This window comes from Melospiza georgiana, chromosome 11 (assembly GCF_028018845.1).
Source record: "Melospiza georgiana isolate bMelGeo1 chromosome 11, bMelGeo1.pri, whole genome shotgun sequence".
Classification (NCBI taxonomy): Eukaryota; Metazoa; Chordata; class Aves; order Passeriformes; family Passerellidae; genus Melospiza; species Melospiza georgiana.
This window is the reverse complement of record NC_080440.1, coordinates 16,096,157-16,123,202: the sequence shown is the minus strand read 5'-3', so window position 1 is coordinate 16,123,202 and position 27,046 is coordinate 16,096,157. Positions and strand designations below refer to the sequence as shown.

The 27,046-nt window shown below is 48.8% G+C and overlaps 1 protein-coding gene across 2 annotated transcripts in view; it reads left to right on the top strand.

Moving 5' to 3' along the window:
- The window catches only part of CACNA2D2 (calcium voltage-gated channel auxiliary subunit alpha2delta 2), a 213,293-nt gene that overhangs the window by 62,819 nt on the left and 123,428 nt on the right, over positions 1–27,046 (top strand). For both annotated transcript variants that reach the window (XM_058031659.1, XM_058031658.1), the window contains exon 3: positions 19,818–19,934. In XM_058031659.1, coding sequence (XP_057887642.1) covers positions 19,818–19,934 — 117 coding nt within the window. The remainder of the gene's footprint in view (positions 1–19,817; positions 19,935–27,046) is intronic.

Here is a 27,046-nt window from a genome sequence, read left to right as displayed (position 1 = left end):
TGTTGTAGCTGCTGGCAGAATCCTGAAATGAGATGGCAAATTGCTTTTGTAGCTCTTGTCCATATAAATTGGAGGCTGAGAGGTTACAGAGCAGACTTTTTCAACAGGGTTATAGTCTTCTGGCCATGAGCAGGAGGATCTTTGTGCTGCAGTGGCAAAGAGCAGGGCAAGAGAAAAGGGAGTGTGAGGACAGGCTCTGCTTTATTCTAACCCATTAGACATGGGTGAAACCAGTGCATCTTCAGCAGCATTGCAATCGATTGCCATGAGGAGAATTGCAGAATATTTTGTGTTCTTTGGCACATGAGGTTGAAGGCAAGGACAGCATGGAGATGGGGGGGTTTAAAGGGACTGTTGTGGGTTCAGACACTGATCTTGCTGGAAGGATACTGGCGTGTGCTTTGGTTTCTGCTTACCTCTGGCAGTCACAGGTGGGTGGGTTACTTTTGCCTCTTCCCTGGGCATGGGGGACAGTGACTCGTGAGCAGAGGAGCGTCCTGGGCTGGTGGTGACCAGCATGAACAGAGGGGCTATCTGCAGGAGAGGCTGCTGTGAGCTGCCAGGGCTGGCAACACCTCTGGGTGTCTCTAGTCAAGTTCAGTGACTCTGTTCCACTTGGCATCACAGAGCTGAATAACTTAACAAGCTTGGGGGCTCTGAAAGCACTGTCCTTGTTAGCTGGTCTCCTCTGAAAGCAGGGCCGAGGGAGAGCTGGGTGACAGGAGCAGAGCACCACGGCATGGCAGGAGGAGGGATGTGGGTGACAGAGGGCTCCTGAGATGGGGCTGAACTGGGAGATGCTGCAGAGGAGCTGGTGCAGGCAGGTCATTGTTATGATGCTGCAGTGCAAGGTGGGGCCAGAGTGCAGCATGAAGGAGAGAGCAGCAGGACCACTCAGACCCTGGGGTTTACTGCTTCACTTGAGAACTGCATTCCCTTTAACCTTCCACTCCTTTTTTTTTTTTTTTTTTTTTTTAATAATTCAGGGGAAGTGCTAGCACTCAGCTCCTGCTGGGAAAAAAGTGCTGGAGCCCAGTGCCTGCCGGTCCCTGCTCGTGCTGTGCCCTGATTAGCAACTTGTGCTGGAGCACATCAGCACAGGGGGCTGGGCTGCTCAGGGAGCAGTGAGAGTAGGAGGGGGCCTGGAGCTCTCAGCCCTCTCTCTGAGGAGCCTTTCTGCCTGGTTTGCAGTGCTGGCAGGGCACAGGGCTGCAGTATGTGCTGCTGGCTCTGCCATGTGTGCCAGCCTGCCTGTTTCCTGCTGCCTTGCCGTGGCCTGACCTACCTTTCCCAGCTTGTTCTGCTACCTGAGTTTCTTTAGCCTCTCTTGCTATAATGGAGGCAAGAGCATAGGCTTCCCCTCCCCGCTGCCTCTCTGCTCACACAGGCTGAGAAGCTGCTTTCTTTCCCTGGCTGATGCTCAGGATGCTGCCCAGGCTTTCTTCTGGTGGCATTCAGTAGGTGGGACTTGGATTAGACAGAGGGAAAAGAGTGGACAGATTGGGAGTTAAGCTGAGCCCTGCCAAGCTCATTTCAAGAAGGCCCTGAGGTGTCATTGGCAGTGGCCAGCCTGTCCTATGCCTTCGGTGCTGGCTGAAGAATGTCCAGGACTTGCCACTGCAGTAATAAAACCTCATTTTAGGCTCCCAGTCAACCTAAGCTGGTTTCCTCTTCCCTGAGGTCTGGAAACAGTAAAAACAGCTGCCAGACTGTTTCAGAGCTTGCAGTATAAACCCAGAGTTCCAATGGACACCAGAAAGTCTGCACTTATCCCTGCAAAAAAAAGTTCTAGCCCCAGGGAATTAAATAATCACCTGTACAATCATTTACTCCTATCCACTGGGACTATTTGCTACCATTAGTACTAAAAATGGTCCTGTGGCAACTACAGGCCACCTCCTCCTCACTCCCACTTCAGTAATGAAAACACTCCCTTCTCTCTCCATCCTGAAGAGTTTTAATCAAATAAACCTGGCACACATGCTCCTGAAAGGAGGATGCTCTCTGTTAGCCAAAATCTGTGCCTGTTTCATTTTCTTCTGATTTAATTTTCCAGAGATTAAGATCCTGCTCATCTCCACTCTCAGAACTTGGCTGCCTCTGTTTTGTTTGTTGGTTTTACTCTAGTGGGTTTTTCCTTTCTGTTGGTGGCTTTGTTTTGAAAATCCTGAAGGCCCAGGGGCTCTGGTTCCCGGGGACCCAGCCGGCTGTGAAATCGATAGGGAGCTGAGCCTTCCCACACCTGGCAGCATCCCGCCTGCTCCTGCCCTCCGTGCCTGCAGTGTGGCTCGTTGTCTGCCTCCAAAGGGCTTTGGCATTGCTGCTGAGCAGTGTTTCTGCTGGGAATGTGTTTTCCCATAGCAGGGGCGATCTCCTGGCTGCCAGCTCCTCTTGCTCTGTGAAAAGTTGTCTGTCTTTGCTGCCATCTTTGGTTTAGCATCTCCATGTAGCCTGAATGGCAGTAAAAATATCACCCTGTTGTATTGAAGACCCCAGAGTCAGACTTGGTCCCTCAGAGCTCTGTTCAGTTCTTCTGAATATCTCCAGGGAGAGAGGTGCTACAATCCCTCTGGACAGCCTTTACCAGTGCTTGGTCTTCCTCACAGTGGGAATGGAGGGAAAAAATAATCAGTTGTTTCCTTATGGTTTGATGGACCCTCTTGTGTTTCAGTGTGTGTCTGTTGCTTCTTTCCCTGCCACTGGGCAGCACTGAGAGGAGCCTGGCTCTACCTTCTTTACAGCCTCCCTTCAGGTATTTATAGACACTGATAAGATCCCCCTCAGCTTTCTCTTCTCTAGAATAAGCAGTCCCAGCTCTCTCAGCCTTCCCTTAGATGTGAGATGCTTCAGTCCTTTACCCATCTTAGTGGTTCTTCTCTGGACACTCTCCAGTAGTTCCATATCTCCCTTGTGCTGGGGTCCCAGAACTGGCCCCAGCACACCAGGAGTGGCCTCACCAGTGCTGAGTGAAGGGGAAGGATCATCTCCCTTGACCTGCTGCCACTTCTAAGGCAGACCTGGTACCATTGGCTGTCCTTGCTGCATGGACACGTTTAAGCTCATGGTCAGCCTGGTGTCCACCAAGGCCCCCAGCACCTTTCTCTGCAAAGGGGAAGGAGTAAGGGTTGTACCACTAAAAGTCTGTGTTTAAGGCATTGGCACAGGTTGCCCAGAGAAGCTGTGCCTGCACCATCCCTGGAAGTGTTTGAGGCTGAGCTGATGGGGCTTGGAGCATCCCTGGAGGTGTCCCTGCCCATGGCAGGGGGGTGGAATGAGATGGTCTTTAATGTCCCTTCTAACCCAAGCCATTCTGTGGTTATTGGTGGGACTAAGCACGTTGATACCTTCCCTTCTGAGTGTGCCAGCTCTTGATTGCACCCCATTGCTCTTGCCTTGGCAGACTGATGGGTTTTAATTTCTGCAAAGCATTGGGGCTGTTGGTCTGCAGCCTGGACCTCCCTGGTTTCTCCAAGGTATGTCTGATGCTGGGAAGGCTGCCCCTTGGAGGGAGGAATCCTGTGTTTGTGCTGATGGAGGGGAAGTGCCCCTAGAGCTGACCCACTCCCAGCTGGCCTCTGAGCACTGTTGTTTGTGAGGAGGCTGAAACACCCAAATATTTCCAATGCTCTTTGCAGGCTGTGCAGATGTCTGGGGTCAGTGGTGACAAATTATGTAGATTCCTCCCCCTTCCCTCTCTCCTTTCTCATTTCCATTATCTGCCTTTTGTAGAGGCTGTAATTTATTGCATTTTGCAACCTTATAATTTATGGCTTTTTTATAATTCTTTTTGAGCTTTCAGAAGTAACAGCTCCATGTACCCCAGTGCATTTCATTGTCACACTTGAGGCTTTCCCACCTCCCCCTGCACTTCCACTCTTTTCTTGTAACTTGCCTGTTTACTTGCTAAATTATTATTGTGCACTCAATAAAAATTGCATTTAAAAAGTGATAACTGAAATGACATTTAACATGGAAAGCACTTAAGCATAATTACACTATATGCATTGCATCATTTTGTGACAGTTAATGAAAAAAAATATCTGAACAGGGTTTTTTGTTGGGGGCTGTAGAGATTGAGTACTGGCATTTCATTGCTTCTAGAAACATGACTTTTATTTTCACTGGAGGGCTTTGTCCTGGGATTTTCTGCTTCCTCCTCACTTGCTGCCACAGGTATCCTGTATCTGATGCAGTGGCACAGGGTGAAGAAGTCGCTCCTGGCATTCCAAGGGCTTCAAGCTGGCATAATGTGCTCAGAGTTTGATATTCCCAGCTGGAAATTTTGAGAGGGTTAGCTTATTTGGATCAGTGACTTGAGCAGCCTTGCTGCAGAGTTGCTTGTGCTGGCACCAGGGCTGTGGTAAGGGGGAAGGGGAGGAGGTGGCAGCCCCGTGGTTGTCATGGTCCAGTTGTGAATTCTGGGGTAACAGTGTCATTGCACCTTTGGCTCCTGGTCATGCCCTACAAGGATTTTTTGTAAGGAAGCTGCTGCTGGCTGTAGCTGGGAGCTAAACAGTCAGTGTCCTTGCTTTATACTGCCCAATGACTTCTAGAGAAAGAGGGAAAGTGTGCCAACCCCTCGTGACCCCGTGGCTCATATCCTCACTGATACAACTACTTGATTATTAGATTACCTGCAAATCACAGCTCCTTGACCATCTGCTGTGTGAAACTCCTCAGCTCAACCCCAGCATCTGTCCAGCCTGGCCATGCAGACTGTGCTGAATTCCTGAGCAGATCAGCCTGGCTTTCCAGGCATTGTTTCTTCTGCCGTGATTTGTCCTGTCCTTTTCCTACCTACACACTGCAAAACTTTGGCATATGAGATGTTTCAGGGGTGATTCTCAAGCCTTGCTCTTCTTCCCTTCTTCAGAAAGCAAGATGAGCTTGGTCAGACAGTCACACAGGCTGCAAACCAGCTCTGTAAATCAGAGCTGTCCCTCTCTCGTGCAGGGAACTGCAGCTGGAGATGCAGGTCACAGGTCCTGCATAACCAGGTTAGTCATCCCTGTAGAGCTGTGATCTTCTCCTTCTGGGAGCCCTGAGCTGCTTGGAAAAGGGATAATGAGGGGTGGAGCTCTTCCTGCACCTAAAGCAAGGTGAAGAGACAAGAACAGGGACTCTGAGTAGCAGGGCACAGGAAGATCTGAAAAAGCATTTGAGATATAGTGAGCAGATGATGGGAGCCACAGTGCTTGACATTTCCAGGCTGCGTGTGAGAGATTTTTGGAGCAAGCCAAGGTAGACAGTACATGTTTTCTGCAATTTGGAGGAGTAATCTTCAGGAAGCAGTGTCTGTGGCAGGTTTGGATACTAGTCCATGAATGGGAAGGGTAGTGGGCTAGTGGGGAAGTGAGCTAGGTAAGAGAAAATGGAAGCAAGCCTTTATTAGAAAAAGGAAGGGAGGGGGAAAAAACCCCAGCATTGAGAACATCAGTGTCCATGAACAAGCTCCCCAGCTTATCCAGAAAGAGCTTATTGCCTTTCTGTGGTGGTGTTGTGACCTCCCCTTCAAGTTAACAAACTGTTAATCACTTTATGGGTCATTTCATTCAGAATGTTCACCAAAGCATTCTAAGGTTCAGACACAGGAGGTCAGTGAACTCAGGCATTTTTTCCTCTTTTTCTTCAAATGCACACATAACTAGAAACCATGCTGAGGCAGTATAACCAATATAACTGGGGAAGGAATCTCCTGGAGAGATTACTCTATGCTTTTTTGAGGCATTTCTGGTTGTTTGTATTTTTTATTGTGTTTTTTTTCTGAGTTGACTTTAAAAAAAGCTTCTATTAATAAAGTCCTCATCTGCTTGACAATCAGTCTCATCTGGGAACTATTTGGTGTTATCTTGGCTTAATTCATTAGTAAGAATAAAAAAAGAGCATTGAAAGTGGACATCTCTATTGAGAGCACTTAATTCTTTGCAACAAGAGTCAATTATGCCCTATTGAGTAAGTGGTTCTGCATGGGGCTTACTTGAGAAATTCCTCAGCCTGAGAGAGGACCTGGGAAGATAAAGTGGAAGGAGGGCAGAACCCCACACTCTCAGGAGATGTGCAAAATGCCTGTTTTGCCTTGGACATGCCCATGGCCTGAGCAGGAGGCTGGGATGCAGGGGCTGGTGATGCCAGGTCTGATCAGCAGCCTGGCTCTGTCACAGGCAGGAAGGAAGGGCAGCATTTCCCCTGTGAGCTCAGCAAGCGGCTGCAACACCTTTGCTCTCCTGATGGGCTTATGCCCGGGACTCTGCTTCCCTCCCCTGTTCCTCTGTGCTTCACAAGAGCACTTCCCTTCTGAGCTTATGGGGCTGAATGCTCCTGCACTGTGCTCTCAGAGGACAAAACACTGGGGCTTTCTTGTTTTGCTTCTGATCTGCCACTGTATTGGGACCCTTTTGAGATGGTAGCGTGTTCACTGTGGTGGTGCTCGGTGCAGACCATCCCTGCTGAGTCTGGGCCCTGCCCAGGTGTGGAGCTGGGCGTGGGTTTGGTGCTGAGAACCAAATTCAGCCCATGGGATGTTGATGAGTTCCTAATTTCAGCAGGAATTAATTCCAGCAGCCCTGTTGTCTGTGTTTTTCAGGAGATGGAGTGCAGGCTCCTTCTAGCAGTTTAAGCTGTGGCACCAGGTGTGCCAGAAATACAGCAATGCTCACTCAAGGCATGGGGGTTTTCTGATGGTAGTGATAATTTTGATTAATTGGATGAGGAGACATGTACAGTAGGAAAAGGAAATTGTGAAGCCTGTTTCCTGCTACACTTTCTGTAGCTGAAATGTAGTGGTACTTTACGATCTGTATTGATCATCCAAACAGAGATATATGTGGTCTATATAATCATCTAAGTTTTATTTATGACACAAACCCAAGTCAGCACTGTTATTAATATAATTGCAAATCCACTTTTCTATTATGTGATCAACTAAACTGCATTGCAAAGCAGCCTTGGGGGCTGCCCAGCCTGGAGTGCAGTGACACACTTCAGGATTGTGGGAGTGAGCAGGGTGCTGCTGCAATGCTGTGGGGCTCCATCCATGAGCCACTTGAACCCACTTGGGGCTTGAAAATAACCTGTAGAATAAACCCCTGACATTTGGAACAAGAGGCAAAATCCCATAGCCCTTGGATATTATAGTTTTCTATTTAGAACTCACTCCCAAGTTTTAGGAGGGAAATTACAAGGTGGCATTAAAAAGCACCTGCTGTATCACCATCACATGTCTCACCATTTGAGTTTAAATGTCTCATCTGAAAAAATTCCCAACCAGGTTTCTTTTCAAGCAATTGAGGCTGCTTGGGTTTCAGCTTGTGCTGCTGCTGTTTAGAGTAATGCTAATTAACATTCTGGGCAAAGGAGCACCGAGTGGGGAAGTGCTTATGATTTGTAAATGCCACTTTGCTCTTCTGGTGCTATCGCTCCAGGGAGAGGATTTCTTTCCTCTGATTCTCGTTTTCCCTCCTCCCTCCAACTGTCTTAGAGTAAAGCTGGTGGTTGGCCACATATTTTGCCTTAAGCATATGCATGACTTTTCAGTACCTGTGCAATGGTGGGTGAATCTGCACAGACATGAGGGGACCTGTGTGCGTGCAGAGCATGGACGTGCTGCTCTCAGGGTGCAGGAGCTCGTGGCTGGTGCGTGTGAGCCTTTCCCAAAGAAAGGAGCATGTGACAGGCTTGTCCATGCTGCAAGTTTCCCATTCTCTTGATGATAAGCTACGAGGAAATGGGGATGAAATCAGAAATTGGCAACATGCTGTCAGGAGGGATTAATTTCTGTCCCTGATTAACTTTATGCTGGAACAGCAGGAGACGAATTCTTTACCGTACGCGATGCAACCTTTTCTTACACCAAGTAGATCTGACTCCACCCCTGGTCCTATGCTGCCCTTGTTGTGTTTTCTAAGGTTAGGCAGGGTCATTGCTCTGGATGTGTAATGACAGGCCAAATATGTTTTTCCTGATGCTGATGGAAAGTACTGAAAAAATTCTGCCGGTGTTTGGAGGTCTGGCTTGTGCTGTGGAAGAGTTTTGTTTCTGCTTGTAGAAGCTTTAATGTGCTGGTTAGTCCCTAGAGCTCTTGGTGGAATATTAATAGTCTCCATTCCTGTGCTACCTTTCCTCTAAGGCTTCCACAACACTTTGCAAAAATTAACAATAAATTCTTTCAAAGTGGGAGGTCAGTGCAGAACACAGGAAGGTGATTTGGCAATGATCACACAGACAGGTCGGTACTCTGTGTGTGGCAAAGGGGGCAATACAGACCAAATCCCCTCTCTCAGCCCTAAGTGCCAGAAAATGACCCCAATTACTCCCTGCCTGTGCCTAAAGCTTAATTAAGACCGTGGCTGTCATAGGGAGAGCAGGTGTGGAGCCTAAACATTGCTTTGTGACAGAGCAGAGCTGTGTGGGGAGCTGGGATGGGCACACAGGTGGGTCTGGAGCTCAGCCCTGGTTCTGAGTGTGTGCTTGTGAGCAGGAGAAAAGGGACAGCAGGGACAAGACCCCTCAAACACTGGGGGAGAACTGAAGGAGGAGACAAGGCAAGTGGGGTGCAAGTGTGTGCACAGATGTGTGGGATGGTGCTTGAGGTGACCTGAGTATTTCTGACTGCCCTGGGAGTTTGGCTCCCCTGGCCCAGCTCTGGCTTTCCCACTGTGGGTGCTTCCCTCACCCTGTTATTCCTGGGGGTAATGGGGCCCTGGGGACTCAGGTTTTCTTCACCTGTGGGACAGCTCTCATGCAATCTTAGCATTGTACAAGGGCAGCAGGAGTGATGGCAGGATCCTGCTGCCTGCTCCTTGGCCCTGTGGAGAGCAGAAAATCATGGACCCTATGCACAAGGTCTTCCGAAGCTGGTCTGTCTGGCTGGACCCCTGATCGAAGGTGCCCAGCTTTGATTGATGCCTGGATATTTTGAGGACTGTTTGGAATAACATCCTGGTGAATGCTCTACCAAGGACATTGTCTAATTGTCACATTAATTGTAATCTGAACCAAAGACACATAGATATGAAAAGCATTACCTTGTAGGGAAAGAATAAATGAATATGAATTTTTTGGCGTACAAGAGTAAAAACTAAAGTAGGACAAAGCTTCAGAATAATAACAGGGCACAGCAGCACAAGGCAGAAGTGTCTGTTCTTTGTTAATCTGAGGTCTTTCCACCAAGAACATGGTTTTTAATTGCAGCAAGAGGTTTTTAACTTAGGCATCATAAAAAGTTTTCAGATAGGATTGTGAAGTACCAGAGCATTTTGTCTTGTGAAACACAGGAATCTCCATCACTGGATTTCTTTAAGAATGGGTCAGAGGAAAAGGTTAGGATTGAGAGAACTGTAGTAATTATGTTAGAAATGACACATCCATTATGCCACCTTTTGCTGGGAGTATGGGAACAGGCTGAGAATACCTGAGTTGATGAGATCTGTTCCAGCCCTGTTCTCTGTGATGCTGCAGAGGTTTCTGAATTTTTTAGTGGAGTCTCTCCATTTGGATGTCAGACCCCTCGAGGCTGCCTTCAGAAGACACATCCCCTGGGATGTCTGTGGGTACAGATCAGTCCTGCCCCTGTACCTCTCCAAGATTGTGCTGAAAACAAATCTTGGCTGAGTTTGCCAGCTGTAGGGTTTAATGCCACTGCTGAAGTCTTGCTGGTGACGCTTTCGAGGTGAGACTAAGCTGAAAATCTCAGCTGAAATGACTTTGCAGAGGGTCACCTCTTTATTAAAATCTCCAGGTACATGGTGTATTCTTGTTACAGCTCCTGAACCCCGCTGGCTCAGGGAGCAGAAGGCACTAGCAGGAAAAAGGATGAGTCTGGAAATGTGTGGAAGAAAGCTGTCTGGAAATCTGTTCTCCATATCCTCTGGTGATGAGGCAAAGCTTTCTGAGCCTATTCCACAACAGAGAGGAGTTTATATTAAACACCAGTAATGACTTTCTAGCAGGCTGCCCCTTCAGTGACAAAAGGGGCTCCAAGAGAACTGGAGAGGGACTTTTGACAAGGGCATGGACTGAGAGGACAATGGGCAATGGCTTCACACTGCCAGAGGGCAGAGTTACATTAGGTAATAGAAAGAAATTCTTTATTGTGGGGTGCTGAGGCCCTGGCACAGGTTGCCCACAGAAGCTGTGGCTGCCCCATACCCAGAAGTGCTCAGGTCAGATTGGCCAGGGCTTGGAGCAACCAGGAATAGTGGAAGGTGATTCCGCTCAGGGCAAGGGGTTGGAACAAGGTGCCCTTTAACCCTTCCAACCCAAACCATACTTGATTCTACAAAAACACTAAAGAACATCAGCCAGGGAAGCCTGGGCTCTCCACCACCAGTGCATGAGAGCAGAGTTCGTAAACAGCTGTTAGCTGGGTCCTGAGTGAGACAGGGGGTATGGGTTAGACAGGTGGGTCTCTTCCAGCCTTGCTTCCAGGGAGCATTTCTGTGCCTTTACAGAAATGCTTCCAGTGCTTGAGATTAGGGAGAAAAGCTTGTAAATGTGAATGTCTGAAGTGCAGAGAAAACCCCAACACCTACATCAGAAGGTAAATCAAGAGAATTGCAAAGTTGCTGTTTCTAAAAGTTCAATTTCTTTAAAATAGATCATTAGTCTGCAGAAACCTGTGGGGGTAACTGTTGACAGTGCTGACTTATGCTGGACTAGATTTCAATTGCTTTAGCTTTAATAAGAGATTTAGTTTAATTCCATGTCAGTGGAGTCATCCCAAATTTGCATCACTGCAGCTGAGAGCTGAATTTGGCCAGTGGTAGCCATCAATAAAAATAAAAGGCAGTGTGGGGTAATTGTTACTATTTTTCTTGTGTCGATAAAAGGAAGCCTGCGAATATGTCTTGGAGCCTTAGTGTTAGAGGCTGCCCTGCACAGCCTTTTTCCACAGCCCTTCCTACAAAAAGCAACAGCATTTCTGGCAAGGGAGATAAAGGTGTTTTGGGAAAGAGGTCTGGTTATTTGTTAAAGTCAAGTCTTTGAGGATCTGGGAGTCTTGCACCAGTCAATGCAGAGTAAGGAGCTGTGTGTGCTTTTGGCACTCGCAGGGGATGGGGAGCAGCCCTGCCCCAGGCACTGCAGGACAGCCTGTGAAGTGCTTTTCATTTCTCTCAGGACAGTGGTGGCCCCTTTCTCATCCTCCTCACGGCCAGGGAAATGAAGTCTGGTGAGATCCCATTTTGGGTCTCCACGAGCTTTTGTAATTTTAGTGTCCTAAACCTTTAGCCTTGGGAGAAAAGCAGCAGAATAAAAGAAAACAGAGTTTTAAACTGTCCAGCAGCTGTGCAGAAGGCAAAAGTGCAACCACATGGGGTCCAAGAGGGATCTGAGGAGCAGAAAGGTTTCTTGCTTTATCTTTCCCTAATGATTTTCATTCTCTTCATTCTCTTAGGGATGCTGGGGGAAACCCAGCATAATCCATTATGTGGAGGCACTGATTCCAGCAGAAGTCACAGAATGGTTTGAGTTGGAAGGGACTTTAAATACTATCTCATATGAACCCCTTCCACCAGATCAGGCTGCTCAGGACCCCATCCAGTCTGGCCTTGAGCACTCCAGGGATGGGGCAGCCTGTGCCAGGGCCTCACCACATTCTGAGTAAAGAATTCTTCACAATATCCACCCTGAAATCTAGGAAAATAATACATCTTTATCTGTGACAGCACCCCTCCTAGGATGCACTCAGGGTATTTGAAGTGCTATTTTAATGCCATTGATCTGAAGTAGGTGTGTTTTGTATGGACATAACATAAACTGGTTAACTTTTCAACAAATCATGAAGAAAAGTAGTTGAGGCACCTTTTCAAAATAATGTTTTCCTCCCCAAAGCTTTTCTTATGTCCCACATAACAGAGGAGCCAGACTCCAGGATCAGGTTGGGGTTTTTTTGTTTCTGTTTCACTGTACAAGCTTGTATTTTTAGAGATCATGTGATGTCTGACTGCATTTGGGCATTTTTCTGAGAAGCTGTAGCTGTTCTCTCTCTCCTGTACATTAGCACAGCAGGATCTGGGGGGCTTGTGCCCTGACCTGGCAGCAAGGCCCACGCCATCCAAGTGGCTCTAAGTGTGCAGAGAAGGGCCTGGGCAGAGTTCCCATCCTGGTTGAAACCTTCTGTCTCCAGCTATGCAGCAATTTATTTTTGCAGCGCTTTATCTGAAAGGAGAAGCCCAAGTTGGAAGTTGTGTGATGCTGAATTTCCTTGCAGAAGATTCTGACTCTCTGCAAACACCCAGGCAGGTCTGTTGCTCTGAGAGCTCCCCATACAAGGGTTTGGGATGATGAAGACTAAAAGCTGCTTTCCAGGCCGGGAGAGGTTTTCTATAATCCAGGCTAACCGTGCACAGCCCTTTATCCCTGCCTAGTTGCTAAATGATGTACAGCAGGGCCAGGTCTGCTTTGGGGCTGGCAGGGATGAAGTCTCAGCTGCAGAGGCTGGTGATCCAGTGCTCAGGAAGCAGAAGTCCAGCCAGTGCCATAGAGGATGGGATGTGCAGGTGCTGGGGCAGGGTGGAGAGCACTGGAGCAGCTCCGCCTCTCCATCCCTGGTGGTGTGGGCTGCTTTTCCCTCTTCCCCCATCTTCTCTGTGGTACTGCTGCCTTTTAGCAGGCTCTTTAGTGAACTAGAGAGACCTCAGTTCTATGGTTTGTTTGCTTCAATTAGAGCTGACCATCCCCGAGGAGCCGCTAAACTTCACATTTCCCTGTCCTGCTTCTGCAGGAGAGCTGTGAAGAGCTGCTCAGAGGGTGCTTGCTTTTTATGAGCTAGGTGGAAGGATGGAGCACAGCAGGGAAATGGCACTGAGGAGAGAGGGAGCTGGGGTTGGTAAATGTCAGGCTGCTCCTCCTGCGCGCGCTGGAGCACGTCCGCAGGGCCGGAGCATCCTGGTGACAAAGGCCAGCTGGGGCTCTGAGGGAGCCACTGCCCACACTGCTCACAATGGGCACCTGGGCTCAGGGCTCTGCCCTCAGGGCTGCTGGCATCCATGGTACCAGCTCTGGGAGTTGGTGTGGGGTAGATTTGCAAAACCCTCTCTGAGCTGTGGCACCAGCGCTCACCTGCAGCTGCTTCCCTTTGCCTGTTCCCCTCAACAGGGAAAACCAGGATCTAGCACTTTCCTGGCTGATCTCTGCTTCTCCAGAAGGCCATTGCTGTGCCAGTGCCCATCCCTGGCCCCTGCAGTGGTGTGTGACCAGGAGGTGCAGCACAGGCAGCACTGCCGTCCTGGCGGGCTGTCAGCCAGGCCACTGTGGCTCTTATCACTGCCTGCTCGATTGTCCCTGACATCCTCCTAATGTAATACAGACACCACGATGATTACCATCATTGCAAGGGCTATAAGCACCAGACAATGAAATTTAACAGCAGTAGGTGCAGCAGTGATGAGGGGTGAGATGGAAATCGTGCTGTCTCTGCTCTCTGCCCATGGCCCTGAGCAGTCTCCACCTTCCAGCAGGATCTCTGGGGCCTGGCACTCCTTTTCCTCCCTGTCACCCAGCCACAGTGTTCCGTGCTTGGCCTCATGGTGCTTTTGTTGGTCATTTATATCACTGGACAATTCTCCTCAAGGCTCCCACTTCATCAGAGGGGTCTGCTCTGTGTACTCAAGGCAAAAGGAAGTCTGCCCATGGGCTCTCCTCTTTCCTCTTCACTCATAGTCTGAGCTGTGGGGAAACAGTAGGACCCTGCAGTAGGTGAGATGGGACTCAAAATGGCCAGACTGATGCTTGTCTGAGGGACACCAACAGATCCTGAAGCCCCAGACCAGCATGTGGACAGGCAGTGCCTCTCAGGGCAGGTATCCTGCTGCAGTATTGGCTGTACCAATGAATTCCCCTTGCAGACTCCATATGTGGGTCACTGTACAACACTGATCCCAGGCACGGCTCTGCCTGCAGGAGCTTGAAGTATAACCCTGAACTGAGACCTTCCCTGCCTCCCAAAATAATGCTGGCTGGGAAAACCCTTTTGTTTTCCTGCTTGCTGGCCTTTGTGGGGCATGACATGGCACAGCCCCATTTCTGGGGCATGAGGGCTGTCTTAGGCAGGGGTGGCTATTGTGCCTGCAGAGATGTGGTTTGGTCTTTGGCCTCCCTCACCTGGAGCACCTCAGCTTTGAGGTGGGATGCTCTGGGAGCAGGAACAGCCTCTCTGTTGCTGCACGTAGCACTTTGCTCTTTTGCAAACATGCCAGCTTTGCACTGTGATTAAACGCTGCTGTTTGGACTGCAGCTGTCCAAACCTGCTGTATTGGATTCATACGGGGTGGGGAAAAAAATTAATTTCTGGAAAATGACTATTACCCAGATCAGATGCCTTTCCAGCAGGAGCTGGAGCACCACAGCCTGTGCCTGCTGGGCCCTGGCAAGCCCCAGGTGGGGTTTGAGCTGTGGGCACAGCTCTGTCCTGGCCCAGTGGGGCTGAGAGCTGCTGAGGTTACCAGGGGCTCAGCTGGGGTTCAGCTTTTGGGTTGCTGTTGTTCTTGAGGAAGGTGATGGGAGAGTCTTGACATGGAGGGGATGCTGTGCAATGCTGCCCCTCTGATTGTGGGGAAGGGCTGCTTTTGGCAGATGTGACATGGAGCTGGAGAGAGAGGGAATGAGAAGAGAGGGGTCTGCTTTGGGCTGCAGGTGTACCCCACATCCCTGGCCTGCCTCATGTCCTGGATGAGCAGACTGGAGACAGCTGGCAAGGGAGGCTGAGGAGACAATTTTTACTTTCTAGTGGTGTTTTACAGGGCTCTCTCCTGAGATTTGTTATTTTTCTTCACGTTTTATCACTGGATACCTTGACCCTTGGGAAGGTGTTGGGCCCTCTCATGGCAGCTCATCAGATGGTGATTTCTGCACTTATGGGAGTATTCCTGCACTCATTCCTTTCTTAGGCTGCCAAGTTTCATGGTGCTGGGTGTGCTCACAGGGAATTGGGGAGAGGAAAATGCTTTCTCTGAACTCTGACAGTTCCCTGAATATATAGGCACAGAGGGAATTAAAGGCAGAGATGAGCATCATTTATTGTGCATTAGAAGCAAGGCAAACAAGTGAATTTAGAGAATGGGTGTTTCAAGGCAGGATCAGATCTGCCTCCTTGGCTGTACAGGTGCTGCTGGGAACGTGTGCTGACAGTTGGTTCTGTTACCAGCTTTGCTCTTAAGTGAGGCCACTTAGCACTTCTGGGCTGGTTTAAATCATTTTCGGGGCTGTAATTGCACTATGCTTAGGAGTATTTAGGATTAAATTTTTCACAGGTTGCAGGTTGTCTTGAACAGTTGGATTTTTTTCTTTCCCTCACCTGCCACTACTTTGGGTTTTTTCTTGTTTCTTTTTTATTTTTTTATTTTTCATCTCAGTACTTTCTATTGTTTGCTGTTAATATTCCCTCCCACTTCCCCCTGCTGTTGCCACTTACTAGCTCACTCTCAGCACCCACTGCTGGACTCCTTTCCACGGCCAGGATTGGATTTTCTGCTACTGCATCCAGCTTCAGCCCTTCCCAGCCTTTTAATTGAGATTGCAGTTCATGGTGTCGTCTCACTCCCCATTCTCTGAGTGCAACAGCTTCCTCCTGTGTGCTGCCTGAGGGCTGCTCCCTCTGTAGGTAATTCAGGGGCTCTCTACAGCCCTTCTCCTGCCCGGTAATCTCAGGTTTGCCAGCCACACTGAGCAGGACCCATACAAGGGCATTATTTCTTGTTTCAGCATGGCTGGAGCAGTGCAGCACTGGCTGTGCTCGTGTCCCTGCACTGCCACTCACCTGCCCTGCCTGCCAGGGAGGCTGGGAGGGGATGGGGCCTTTGCTCAAGGCATTGCCAAGTCAAACCCAGTCTGCCAAGAGCACACAAGGTGCAGCCCTTCTCTCGAGGGTGAGACACAGGGTATGGACAGGGACTCACAAACAGCAGCTCCTTGACTCTGAGGTCACCGGGGCTACTAATTTCAAAAACAGGTCCCAGAGCACTGGATCACAGGAGAATTTCAATGAGAATTGCTTTCTAATCTTGACAAAACTAAAGGTTTTTGCTATCACTGAGGAATGTCCGGGATGTCTTTGGCCAGAAAATCCTCCCTTTAAACCCAACATGGGAAATGTCACCTTAGATAAGTGAAACCTGGCCACATTCTGAACAGCCCAAAGCAAAATGCTACAGTGGAGACTGTGAGTTCTCTGAATTGCCTGGAGCCCCCACCATTCACTCCCCTGCCTGTCTGGGATGTTCTCATGCACATATGGTCACTGTTAATTTGTCTTGGATTGTTCTAATTAAGGCTGGTGAACTGTTCAGCCACAAAGACTGCAGAGCTCTGCAGCTGCAGAGAGGGCTGGGGGAACAGCTCCTGGTTTCTTTTTCTGTTCTTTCCTCCCTGGTGGACAGGTACTGTTTCTCTCCATAACCAACAGGAGACAATTTTGTTTCATAATAGGCAAATACTAATGCCAGGACTCCCTCTGTACCCAAAGCTTTCTCCTTGAAGATTGCTCCTCTTTGCTTTCCCTAATTGCTGCTGCTCAGCTGGAGGTATCCTGCATCTTCCAAGCACATGACTTTGTTGTGCTGTTACTTACCAAGGGGAGAAAAAAAAAAAAGTGTGAGAGAATATTGCTTTGTGTCGAGCTTCCCTTGCTTAACCCTTTCTGTGCCAATGTGGGGTGTTCTTACCTAGTGCAGGATGGTGTGCTGTTGGCAATACAAGCTTTTTTGTGTGTGATCAGCTCTGGTGTGAAAAACCTCTAGAAATTGTATCCTGAGCCACGTCAAAAGCAGGTCAAGGGAAGTGAGTGATTCTCGCCCTGTACTCTGCTCTGGTGAGACCTCGCCTGGAATCCTGCCTCCAGCTCTGGGATCCTTAACATAAGAAGCAGTTGGAGGAGGTGCAGAGGAGGGCAGAGCAGATCACCAGGGGGCTGGAGCACCTCTGCTATGAAGACAGGCTGAGAGAGCTGGGTGTGTTCAGCCTGCAGAACAGAAAGCTCTGGGCAGACCTCAGAGCCCCTTCCACTGCCTGAAGGGGCTCCAAGAAAGCTGGAGAGGGACTTAGGGCAAGGTGATGGTGTGGCATGATAAGAGGGAATGGTTTCGCACTGAAAGAGGGGAGGCTGAGATTAGATATTAGGAAGAAATTAATTACTGTGAGGGAAGTGGCACAGGGTGCCCAGAGCAGCTGTGGCTGCCCCATCCCTGGAAATGTTCAAGGCCAGATTGGACAAGGCTTGGAGCAACCTGGGATAGAGGAAAGGGTCCCTGCCCATGGCAAGGGGCTGGAATGGTATTTAAGATCCCTTCCAACCCAAACCATTCTATGAAATAATTTCTTCTGGAGTCTGAGGATGCCTCTTAAATGTCTTCTCTTACTAAAGCATCCTCTTTGGAGTGCCTGTGCTCACAGAGTCACAGAGGACTTGCAAATTAATGTGAAGTGTGAGTGGTTTGGGACCAAAGTGATTTGGGTGAAGCCCATTTCAGACAAATCAGTTGTAAGGTTGCCTTTCCTTGAAGGATGGCAAGCGTGGAGCATGCAAGAGCAGAGCCTTGGGGAGGGCACTGGAGCCATGTTCCATGTGTCTCCCAGAGACTGAGGAGTCACATGAGCATCCCAGATGTCTGGCTCTTTGCTCTTGGCTCACGGGCCATGCTCTTGCAAGTTAGTAACCACAGAAATTCACAGAAATTCTGTTTTCTCCAGAAAGCTCAAACTGTCAGATCTGAGCCTTTTGTGTGCTGCCCCACTGATAGAGGTGGAATGGGTTACTCTTCTGACAGCCAGAGCAGGCAACCTGAATCCCGTGGCGCTTTTTGAGGGGAAAAAGCAGTTGCTGGAGTACATCTAGAATGGAGTAATGGTATATATGTGCACAAGGCTGCTGGAAGAGACTGCTGTTAGGAATTTCCTAACACCATGGAAGAAAGGAGGAGCTTGGGCAGAGCAGGGCCCCAGTAAGAGCTGCAAAAAGCAAAGTGGAAGCCTGGAGATTCACCCAGTAGGTCTGGAGGGACTGTGCACAACTGAAAGAGCAGCCTTGTGCTAAGCCTCTCACTGTGGCTTCAGCCTCAGAAACTGCTTTGTTTAGCCATGAAAGGAAAAGGGAGGCTGGAGCTAGGGGATGCCTCTGCTTTGGCTCTTGGATTCACTGACAGCTGCCTTCAGCAAGTGGAGCTGCTGTCTACTCCAGCTCATTATGAGGTCTGGAGAAAGAAGAGAGGGCAGGGAGTAGTTTCCCAGCATTTTAGAGGGTCTCACCATGTTCCTGAGCTGTGTGATGTGCCACTGTCCAGATCCTTTGCCTGCCTGTACCTTTACTTTTGCTCCACCAAGAGCAGGAGCTGTGATGGTGTGAGCTGGGGGTGCCTCTGGCTGAGCCTCTCCTTAGTCCTGGGTGAAATGAGGGAGGTTCTGGGTACATGTTTGTCATGTGAAGCTGGCTGTTTACTGCTCGTTTGGGTGCTGCTCTGACAGCCAGGGCACATGTGTCATGAGAAATTGCTTCTGCAGCCCTGGTCCTCATGGCCAGGTCTGCAACAAACCACTCTTACAGGCAGAGTCTCTCACTCGCAATGAAGCTCCAGCAAAGAGAGGGTTTTGTCCCGTGGGAAGCATGATTCAGCTCCCGAGGATCATGCAAGCTTGGGAAGGTGCCAGACATGCTTAGCATGGAATTTGCAGTTAAGCGTGGAGTCTGCTACCTCCTTGGGGAGGTCCAGCTCTCCTTGGAGGCTTCTCTGTTCCCACATGTCTCCATGTCTGCAGCTGAAGGTATTTGAGAGTAGCCTGAGGATAAAGAGAGAAGCAGAATCCTATTTGCTTTGTGGTTTTCTTCATGTACCTTACTTAAGAAAAGATAAAGTGTGAGGAATTTTTTTTTGCTAGTCTCAGATGATGGCAATAAACTCTTCCCTTTGACCCTGTGTTGGTTGCACCTGGGTCTGCAGGCAGGTGGAGTTAACAAGTCACAAAATCATCTGAGGAGGTGACTGAGGGATTTTTGGTTGTGGAGTCTTCTTGTGGGACTGATCCCTTCTCCTTGAGGCAGTGCTGATGCCAACAGCACTCCCCTTGGGTCTGGGGTTGTTCCCTGCAGTTGTCTGATGTGCCTGTGGGCCATTGCTGCCACTTTGGGTGCAAACATTCAAACACAGATAATTGCACTGGCCTTCAGGTAAATCCTGGTATAGATTTGTCCCTCTCCCCACCACAGCCTGGCCAAGTTCTGGACTGGTTGTAGAAATTCTCATTTCTTGAGGGTGCCAAATTACTATGCCTTGGTTAGAGATGTGGGGTTTATCCTGCTTCATGTGATCCCCTTGTTCTTATTCCTGGTACCCAGGGCTGCCCTGCTGCCCCAGCACTGCCAGGCCCTGCACCCAGTGAGCCCTGCAGGCAGTGCTGGGGTGGGCAGGGAGTTGGGCTTGCACTTGCCAAGCTGAGCAGGTACTTTGGGGAGGTGGTCAGTGGGCTTGGGGATGCCTTTGGGTGAGAGAGAGCACAGCAGCAAGCATGGTGGCTCTCCCTGTGCCACAGGAGTGGCTCAGCAGAGGCAGGGATGGGAAGCTCAGCTTTTGAGTGAGAGGGTGGGATGCCCAATGCCTGCAAGCATGAAAGCAGGCAGCTGTAGAGCCCGTGATGTGGGCAGCAGGTTGACTGCATTTCTGTTGTTTCTGGTTGCAAAGCCTTTCTTCTCTTGCTCCCCTCATTTCCAAAGCTTATATTGTTACCTAATCCACATTGCTAGAATTCTCTGTTAGAGGATCAGCTTTTCTGTAGGAAGGCTGCTGTACTCCTCACTAATATTGACTGCCTTTTTCTCTTGCTTCCCCTCTTAGATCTATGATGACAATAAAAGCCTGTTTGAAGTCAAGGAGAATGTGCCCAGGAAATTGGTGGAGAAGGTCGCAGGGGACATTGAGAGCCTCTTGGCCAAGAAAGTCCGTGCTTTAAAGGTAAGGAGATGGGCCTGTGTGCTCATCCTTTGATGGAGATGCTCAGTTTAAACAAGAGGGTTGATGCTGGTGTAGCAGTATGATCTCAGCTTCAAAGTGATTTCTGTGATTGTGCGGCCTTTTCTGGGAACTGTATCCTGCAGTTGGACAGATTCATCTGGAGCATGTGAGGCAAGGATGTGTCATGTGGGGATGTCCTCTAGGTACCTTCTTGCTTTTCATCTCTTCCCTACCATCATGCAAACACCTGAAGGTGCTGCCACAAGAACACAAGTGATAGCAAAAGCCTGGCAGCAGATTTGATCCAGTCATTTAACTGGGGGTGTACTGGAAGCAGAGGGACTGCAGTGTCCCTGCCATGGCTCATGGAAGTGTTTTGGACAAGTGGAGCCTCTCCTGTTTAGGAGATGATGTGCTTGAAGGGATTGTGCTGGTGCCTGGGACTTGAGCCCTGGGACTGTTTGAGTGGGTTGCCCTCATGGGTATCTGCACACAATTCCAATCTATTGTGCTCTTTTGTAACACTCCTTAAAATGAACTCATTTTCTCTGTACTGGGGGAGGGTGACCTGATCATGGTGCTGCTCAGTAAAACCCAGTGCTGGCTGTAAGGAGGTGGCAGCAGGGCCGTGCTCTGCTGCTGAGACAGGGACAAGTCACTGTCTTCCTGGAGAGGGGACAGCCTTGTCCACTGCAGAGGGGCATGGAGACTTCCCCTCCAGGAGCTCAGGGGCTCTCTCTGAAACACAGTTTTATCAAGTGACATTGTACAGTGGGAATTTGGCAGCATGGCCAGCTGGATGAAGCTTGTATCTTGATCCACTGAAAGGGGTTCTGCAGGGGGATGGACAGGGGGAAGGCTTGGGGCAGGTAACACAGCTTGGAGCAGGTAACACAGCTGATGTGTCCACAGAGGCACTGCAGCCAAAAAGACTCAGTCACCCTGCAACCTGAGGCAGGAAATGAGCTGTGGTGAGAGAAGGGATGTTGCAGTAACTGAGGTGCAACTGAGGCAGTGAGGGTTTGGAGGTCTCCACAGTGAGTGAGAAGTGGCTTGGAGAATGTATGCAGCAGGAATCACAGGACACCCATGTGGGCTAGGGGAGTCTCAGGACTCAAGATAGGATCTCAGTCAAGGGTGGTCAGAGTCTGGCCTGAGTGTCCAGATGGTGTGAGGTTGTCCACAGTGCCTGACAAAGAGGGTAGCTGTAGGGACTTGGGTGAAGAAGATTGCTGTTTACCTAATTTCTTACTCTGGGAAGTAAAGAATGATCCTGCTTGGGACTCACAGCAAGTGTTTTAGCTTGAATGGAAGGAGCTGAAGTGGAACTAAAGAGGTGTAAAGTGTCAGCACTGCATTTGGGATAGTGGAAGTGAAAATCAGGGAGACCAATTTTCTTCTTAACATGAACTTGCATCCTTGTGCTCTTATAGTTTGTGTGCATTCTTGAGCATATTCCATATTAAATGTTCCAGAGATGTGCAGCACCTATAGATGCTGGAGGAAGACACAGGTGACAGAAGGTTGTAGCAAACTTGATACACACCTGGACAGCACGTGGCTCCCATGGGAGGCACAGGGTAATAACCCTGAGTTACACAGCATCCCTGTGCTGAGTGGCTCCACTGTGACATTTGAATCTCAGCTCATCAAGTCACACTGTTTTTCTTTCCCCTTTGCTCTGAGTCACACAGACTTACAGTGAGTTTGTGCATCTTTAGGTGCTAGATCAAGGGTTGAACTGTGCCTGTGGTACAAATAACCTTGTTTGTCTTCCAACTGTCTTTCTTTTTTGTTGGGTTTTTGGGCAGGACTCTCTGGTGTGCTGTGAAGGGCTCACCTGTCTCAGGGATGGTTCTGGCAGTGCTGGTTAGGTTACAGCATATGGTGCTGTCTTCATAGTGGAAACAATGAACCCTTTCCTAAATCACTCTCTCAAGAGGACTCCTTCGGAGTGCACTCTCAGGTGGAGCAGACTTTTACATCCATTTCCATGTAAATTCTTGACATTTTAGATTGGAGGTACTAACAACAAAATCTAGAAATGGGGAAGTTGATGGGGAAGAGAAATGGAATCTTCTAAATTTCTCCCACATTTTGCTGAGCTCCTTTGAAGCGGTGGGGCTCCCACAGCTCCTTCCATTCTCCTGTCTGTTTTCATCTGTCTCAACTCTCCCTTTAGTTGAATCATCTCTCCTGGAGTAATTTCCTCCTCTTCTCTCATGACTCACAAGAGTGATGATGATTTCTTGAAACATATTTTTCAGCATCTGAGTCAGGTGGGACTCCATGTATTGGGAAGGGCAGGTGAGGAGGGAGAAATGGAGTCTCTCTGTGATGTAGGAATTGCCCTGTCACTTGTGTGCTCACTCTCCTCAGGAGACATCCCTGTCTCCATTGCTGCAGGAGGGAGAAGCGATGCTGCCTGGGCCTCACTGGGGCTTTGTAGGAAGGTGCTCACAAGCCTTGGGGCACACACCATGGGTGCACAGCTCAGGGCACTGCTCTGATTAGGTGGTGATGCAGTCCAGTCATCAAAGAACCTGTTCTCCCTTGTTTCTAAGTGAAAATATTAATGTGTCTTTATTAATAAATGCTGTGCACATAGTTTAATATAGTTTCTTACCTTGTGTGTTGCATTTCTAAGAGGCAAAAATCAACCCCAAGGAAACTGAACCTGTCTCTCCCTGACAGCCATGGTGCAGCACTGTGGCATGGGTCTGGCACTAACAGGACACTCTGATTTCCTATGTGCATTTTGGAGGTGTGCTGGAGCCAGGGCTGTGTGGCAGAGAGGGTAATTGCTTCCTAAAATAAGGCACCTACAGGGGCTGGTTATTTGGATGCTGTCTCTCCCTTTTTGTTCCAGAGCATCATATCAGGTGACAGTCTCATCATGGGACAAAAAAATCTCCTAGGGAGGTGTTTTTGCAAGCCCCACCTGTTCCATCTGCACCTGGAACCTGGGGGACTTCTACCCCATGTCCCACAAAATGGCTTCTGTTTGACATGGATTTGCATCAGCACTAATTGCCTTTTCCAGTGTCCTTTGTCCATGACGATTCCATTGCTTCAAGCCTGGCCTCCCAGTCACCTTTGGACTCTCTAGTTCCAGCTGCTTTTTATTCCCAAGATTTAAGAGGAGGTGAGATAAAAAAGATGACCTTCAATACCAAAAATGCATCTAATTTCCTTTGAATTAGAAGTGAAAGACTAAGGTGGAGTGACTCTTGAAGGAGATTACATTACCTTTACCCAGCATATTGCATTGTGGGGAAGTTCCAGAGCTACAGTGAGGTGTAAGGATGCAATAGGTGTGTTCCTGGCTGGGTGGGAGTTTAGTGGGCTGTTCTCCTCCACACTCATGAGCTTGTCCTTGTTAGGGCTAAAAAAGACGCCTTTTGTAAGACGTGGGAAGGAGTGAGGTGCCATGTTACCAAATAACTACAAATCCCCCTTGGGTTTTCCTTGTGCTGGGAATCACTGCTACCTGGCTCATGGCTTTACATCATCTGAAACTAGAACTCATCAGCTTGGTTTTTTGCCAAGCAGATTATTTGTCACTTTTTCAACTTTATTTCCTATCTCCTCTTCAGTTTTTCAGAGTGTTCAGACCTCTCTTTGCCTTTGTATGTGCCCAGAGAGATATGTACAGGCTGGGGCTTCTTTGGGAGCTTGTTTGGGAGCCCAGATGTTGGAGTTTGCTGTGGACACTGAGTGAGCCAGGGAAAAGCCGTCACCTGCAGTGGGGTTGGTGTGGGTCCAGATTCCCAAACCCAAGGGGCACTTTTCCTTTCTTTTAGAATACTGTGTCAAGTGCATGAGCAATGATGCCTCCAGGTCTGCTCTCTCCTGAAGCTCTGCAGACTGGGGGAGAAGGAAGTTGTGATTTGATGGAGGAGGAGGCTGAGAGGTGGAAATTTTAGATCCTAGGATATGTTTTAAGATTGTTTCTCCTTTTTATATAGTTCTTGTGAAGGCTGCTTTTGGATGCTGACTGCTTCATTCTTCACATGTTTAACCACAGACAATTTGCTTTGCCTCCTGAGAGCAACACATCCCACAATTTACTGAGTAGGTTATGCCCTGAAGTGAACTATACTGTGACCAGCCTAAAGGTTACTGTCTGTGCTGGTGGCCTTCCCCCAGCTCCAGAAAGAGCCCTGCTGTTCCACAAACCATGGTCTGGATGCCTGCAGGCTCTCACATTGCCCCAGTGGTGACATGGCTGGGCTGGTGTTTTCTCCACAGAGCTGATTCAGTTTTGCAAGTTGTGGATCACTGGCACAGTCTTTTGAGTTAAGGTGAAGTTTGTTGCATTTCCTGTGGACCTCAGCTGTGTGAAGTATCAAATATGATGTGTTGAGGAGATGTGCAGCAAAGTGGCATTTTGTGTACCAGAATCTATAATGTGTACTGTGTACATCTGTGTGTATCTTATGTAGATGTCTATGTGTTTGGTGCAACAGGTTTGGTGCCCCTGGTGTGGGTCTGGTGATGAGAGCACTAACAGCACTTTGCAGGAGTAGCAGGAAGGTTTGCGAGGGTTTTTTAATTGTATTTTTGTGAAATTTAATCGCATATTTTTGTTGCCGCATATTTAGCTCCAGTGTGGAATGAGCATCTGGGGGAAAGCAGGGGTTTGGCAGGAGGGCTCAGTGGTAGGAGGTTTCAGGGTTCCTGTTCCTTCAGCTAAGGTGTAGGAGGTCACAATGTATTCCACTCAGAGTTTACTGCAACCTGAGTAGTAAAATCTAAACTTGGCATTAGACATTTTCTTTTGGCAGAAAAAAGAATACAAAGGAAAGACTGGGGATTTCCTGTATTTTGAAAGCATCCTGAAGGGAAATCTGGCTGGGTTTCCTGTGGCTACAGAGTCTGGGGGAATGTGTCTGTAGGTGTTCCCATCCTTCTTTACCTTGGGTCCTAAAGGAAAGAGATTGGAAGAGCTGGGAGAAAAGGTGGCTGGTCTGGAGATGCTTAGGGTTTTGTACTGCCTTAACCCTATTTTGCTGATTTGTCTCATGTTTCCACTCCTCAGCCTTGAGTTTTCCCGCTTACTGGCATTTTTTCTGGCATGTTTCTTCTGAAGAGTTGATGCACTTAGTACTTGGCCATGCTTTAGGATCCTGTGATGTGATGAAAGGTGTGTTACCTTTGGTGTGTTACCACAAAGTACTGCCCAAATCAGCTCCTCAGTGTGAAGCTGATCAGGGGGCATTGCAGGAGGGAGGAGCACAGGCCTGTTGTGCTTTCAGTCCTGGTTGAACACTCAGTGCATTACTGCTCAACTGGGACTAGTTCCAAGCTCCATTTGAGCCTGGCCCAAGCATATATCAAGAGTGCAGAGGGGATTTAATTGGACAGGTTTATCCCTTTAACAATTCTGATAGCCCTGAGATTTGCCTTGCAGGTTTGTGGTGAATGGAGCCTTTATCAGGTTTCTGATCCCTGATAGGGACAATAAAAAGTGCCACCTGTCTGACAAGCTGTAAAAATTGGCATACAGCAAAGCATCTCTCAGCCCAGATCAGAGCATCTCCCTGCTCCCTCCTCTCTCAGCAGCAGAGCCACTGACCTCTGTCACAGCATGGGGGTAGAAAAATAATCAGGAAATCTTCTCTCTGTTGCTGTCCTCTGGTCTTGGTGGCAGGCAGTAAAAGGATTCAGCAGAAGCAGCCCTGGGGCTGTACTGGATTTCTCCTTTGCTTCTGGCAGAACAAGGTCCTGTTGCCATCTCCCTGCACCGTGGAGCTGTCTGAAGGATGTTGAACCAGGTGAAGTGTTTAACTGGAGAGCTCCCAGGCCAGGAGAGGGAGGCCCTCTGGAGCTGCAATACACCAGGATTCACTTTGGCTGGCAATGTAACCAGTGTTAATGGTGCTAACATGATTTAGGGTTTCCTGCACTTTCATGTGGTGCCAAACCCTTGTGCATTTCCCTCCTGCAGTGTGGTACAGCCCTGCCTTTGACTCGAGGGGGACTTCTGGGCATACCAGAAGGCTACCAGTGGTCACACTGTGGCCTGCTGGGTCCCAGCTAAGGACACACTAACCTGTCTTGCCTAGACAGCAAAATGGGGTAGGAGAGAGAGAATAAACATAGTTAGGTGATCTCTGACACAGCCTGTGGGTTTGGTGAGGTGTGGGGGTTTATGCCTCGTGCACTCCTGCACCATTCCAGCTGCATGGCCATGGACAGGAGCTCTTGAGCTAGTAGAGTAAGGACAACAACCACCAATCCTGCACATGCTGAAGTACAAACTATGTAAAGGCAGGACCTCTGAGCTTTCTTATTTCATCCAGCCCTCTTCCCACTTCTTTGGTAATTGTTGGTTGGTGGTTTTTGTTTTTAATTCTGTTTTTAATTTGCTCCTAATCAAATCCTGGCTGACAGTCCCTGTGTGTTTATTTGTTTGTTTATTTATTTATTTATTCATTTGTGCATATGTGTGTGTGTGTCTTCTCCTGCCTCACAATTGTTCTTGTGCTGGACCTGCTCCAGTAATCCAATTTGAATCCAATCTCCCAGGTCTGGAATTCTAATTTACAGATTGCAGAGGGGAGTTAAACAATGCCCACACACCAGGATGGGGGTTGATTGTCTAATCTAATCAGGAACAATCAGATGTTTGTAACAAGTCTATCAAACCTGTATTGGGCCAGTTTGCTGAGCGATGTAAGCAGCGTTAATGGTGCAAACACGATTTAGGGCTTCCTGCACTTTCATGCAGATTACATTGAACGTTTCCCTTTCTTCTCCCATGAACTCTTGGCAGCAGCCCAGCCCGATGGGCTCTGCAACCTGGTGAGCTGCTGGGTGCCCTGTGGGGCAGCAGATGTTTGCCAGGACCCAGGGGCTGCTGTCTCCGTGGCACGGCTCACACTGAGCCCCTGGGATGATCCTGTTTTGTGGCACACGTACAAGGAATGCACTCGATGCCACCAGTGCATCTGGAGTCACAGCTGGGGCAGTGAAAACCGATGGTCCTGACCCGATAGGGTGTTCAGTGAGTCTCCACAGCAGATCCCCAGCCCTGTGCATGGCTGTGGGTAAAGAACAGTTGAAGAAACCTTTGTCCTCCCTTGCCCTTGGCAGACTGAGGCTGTTGT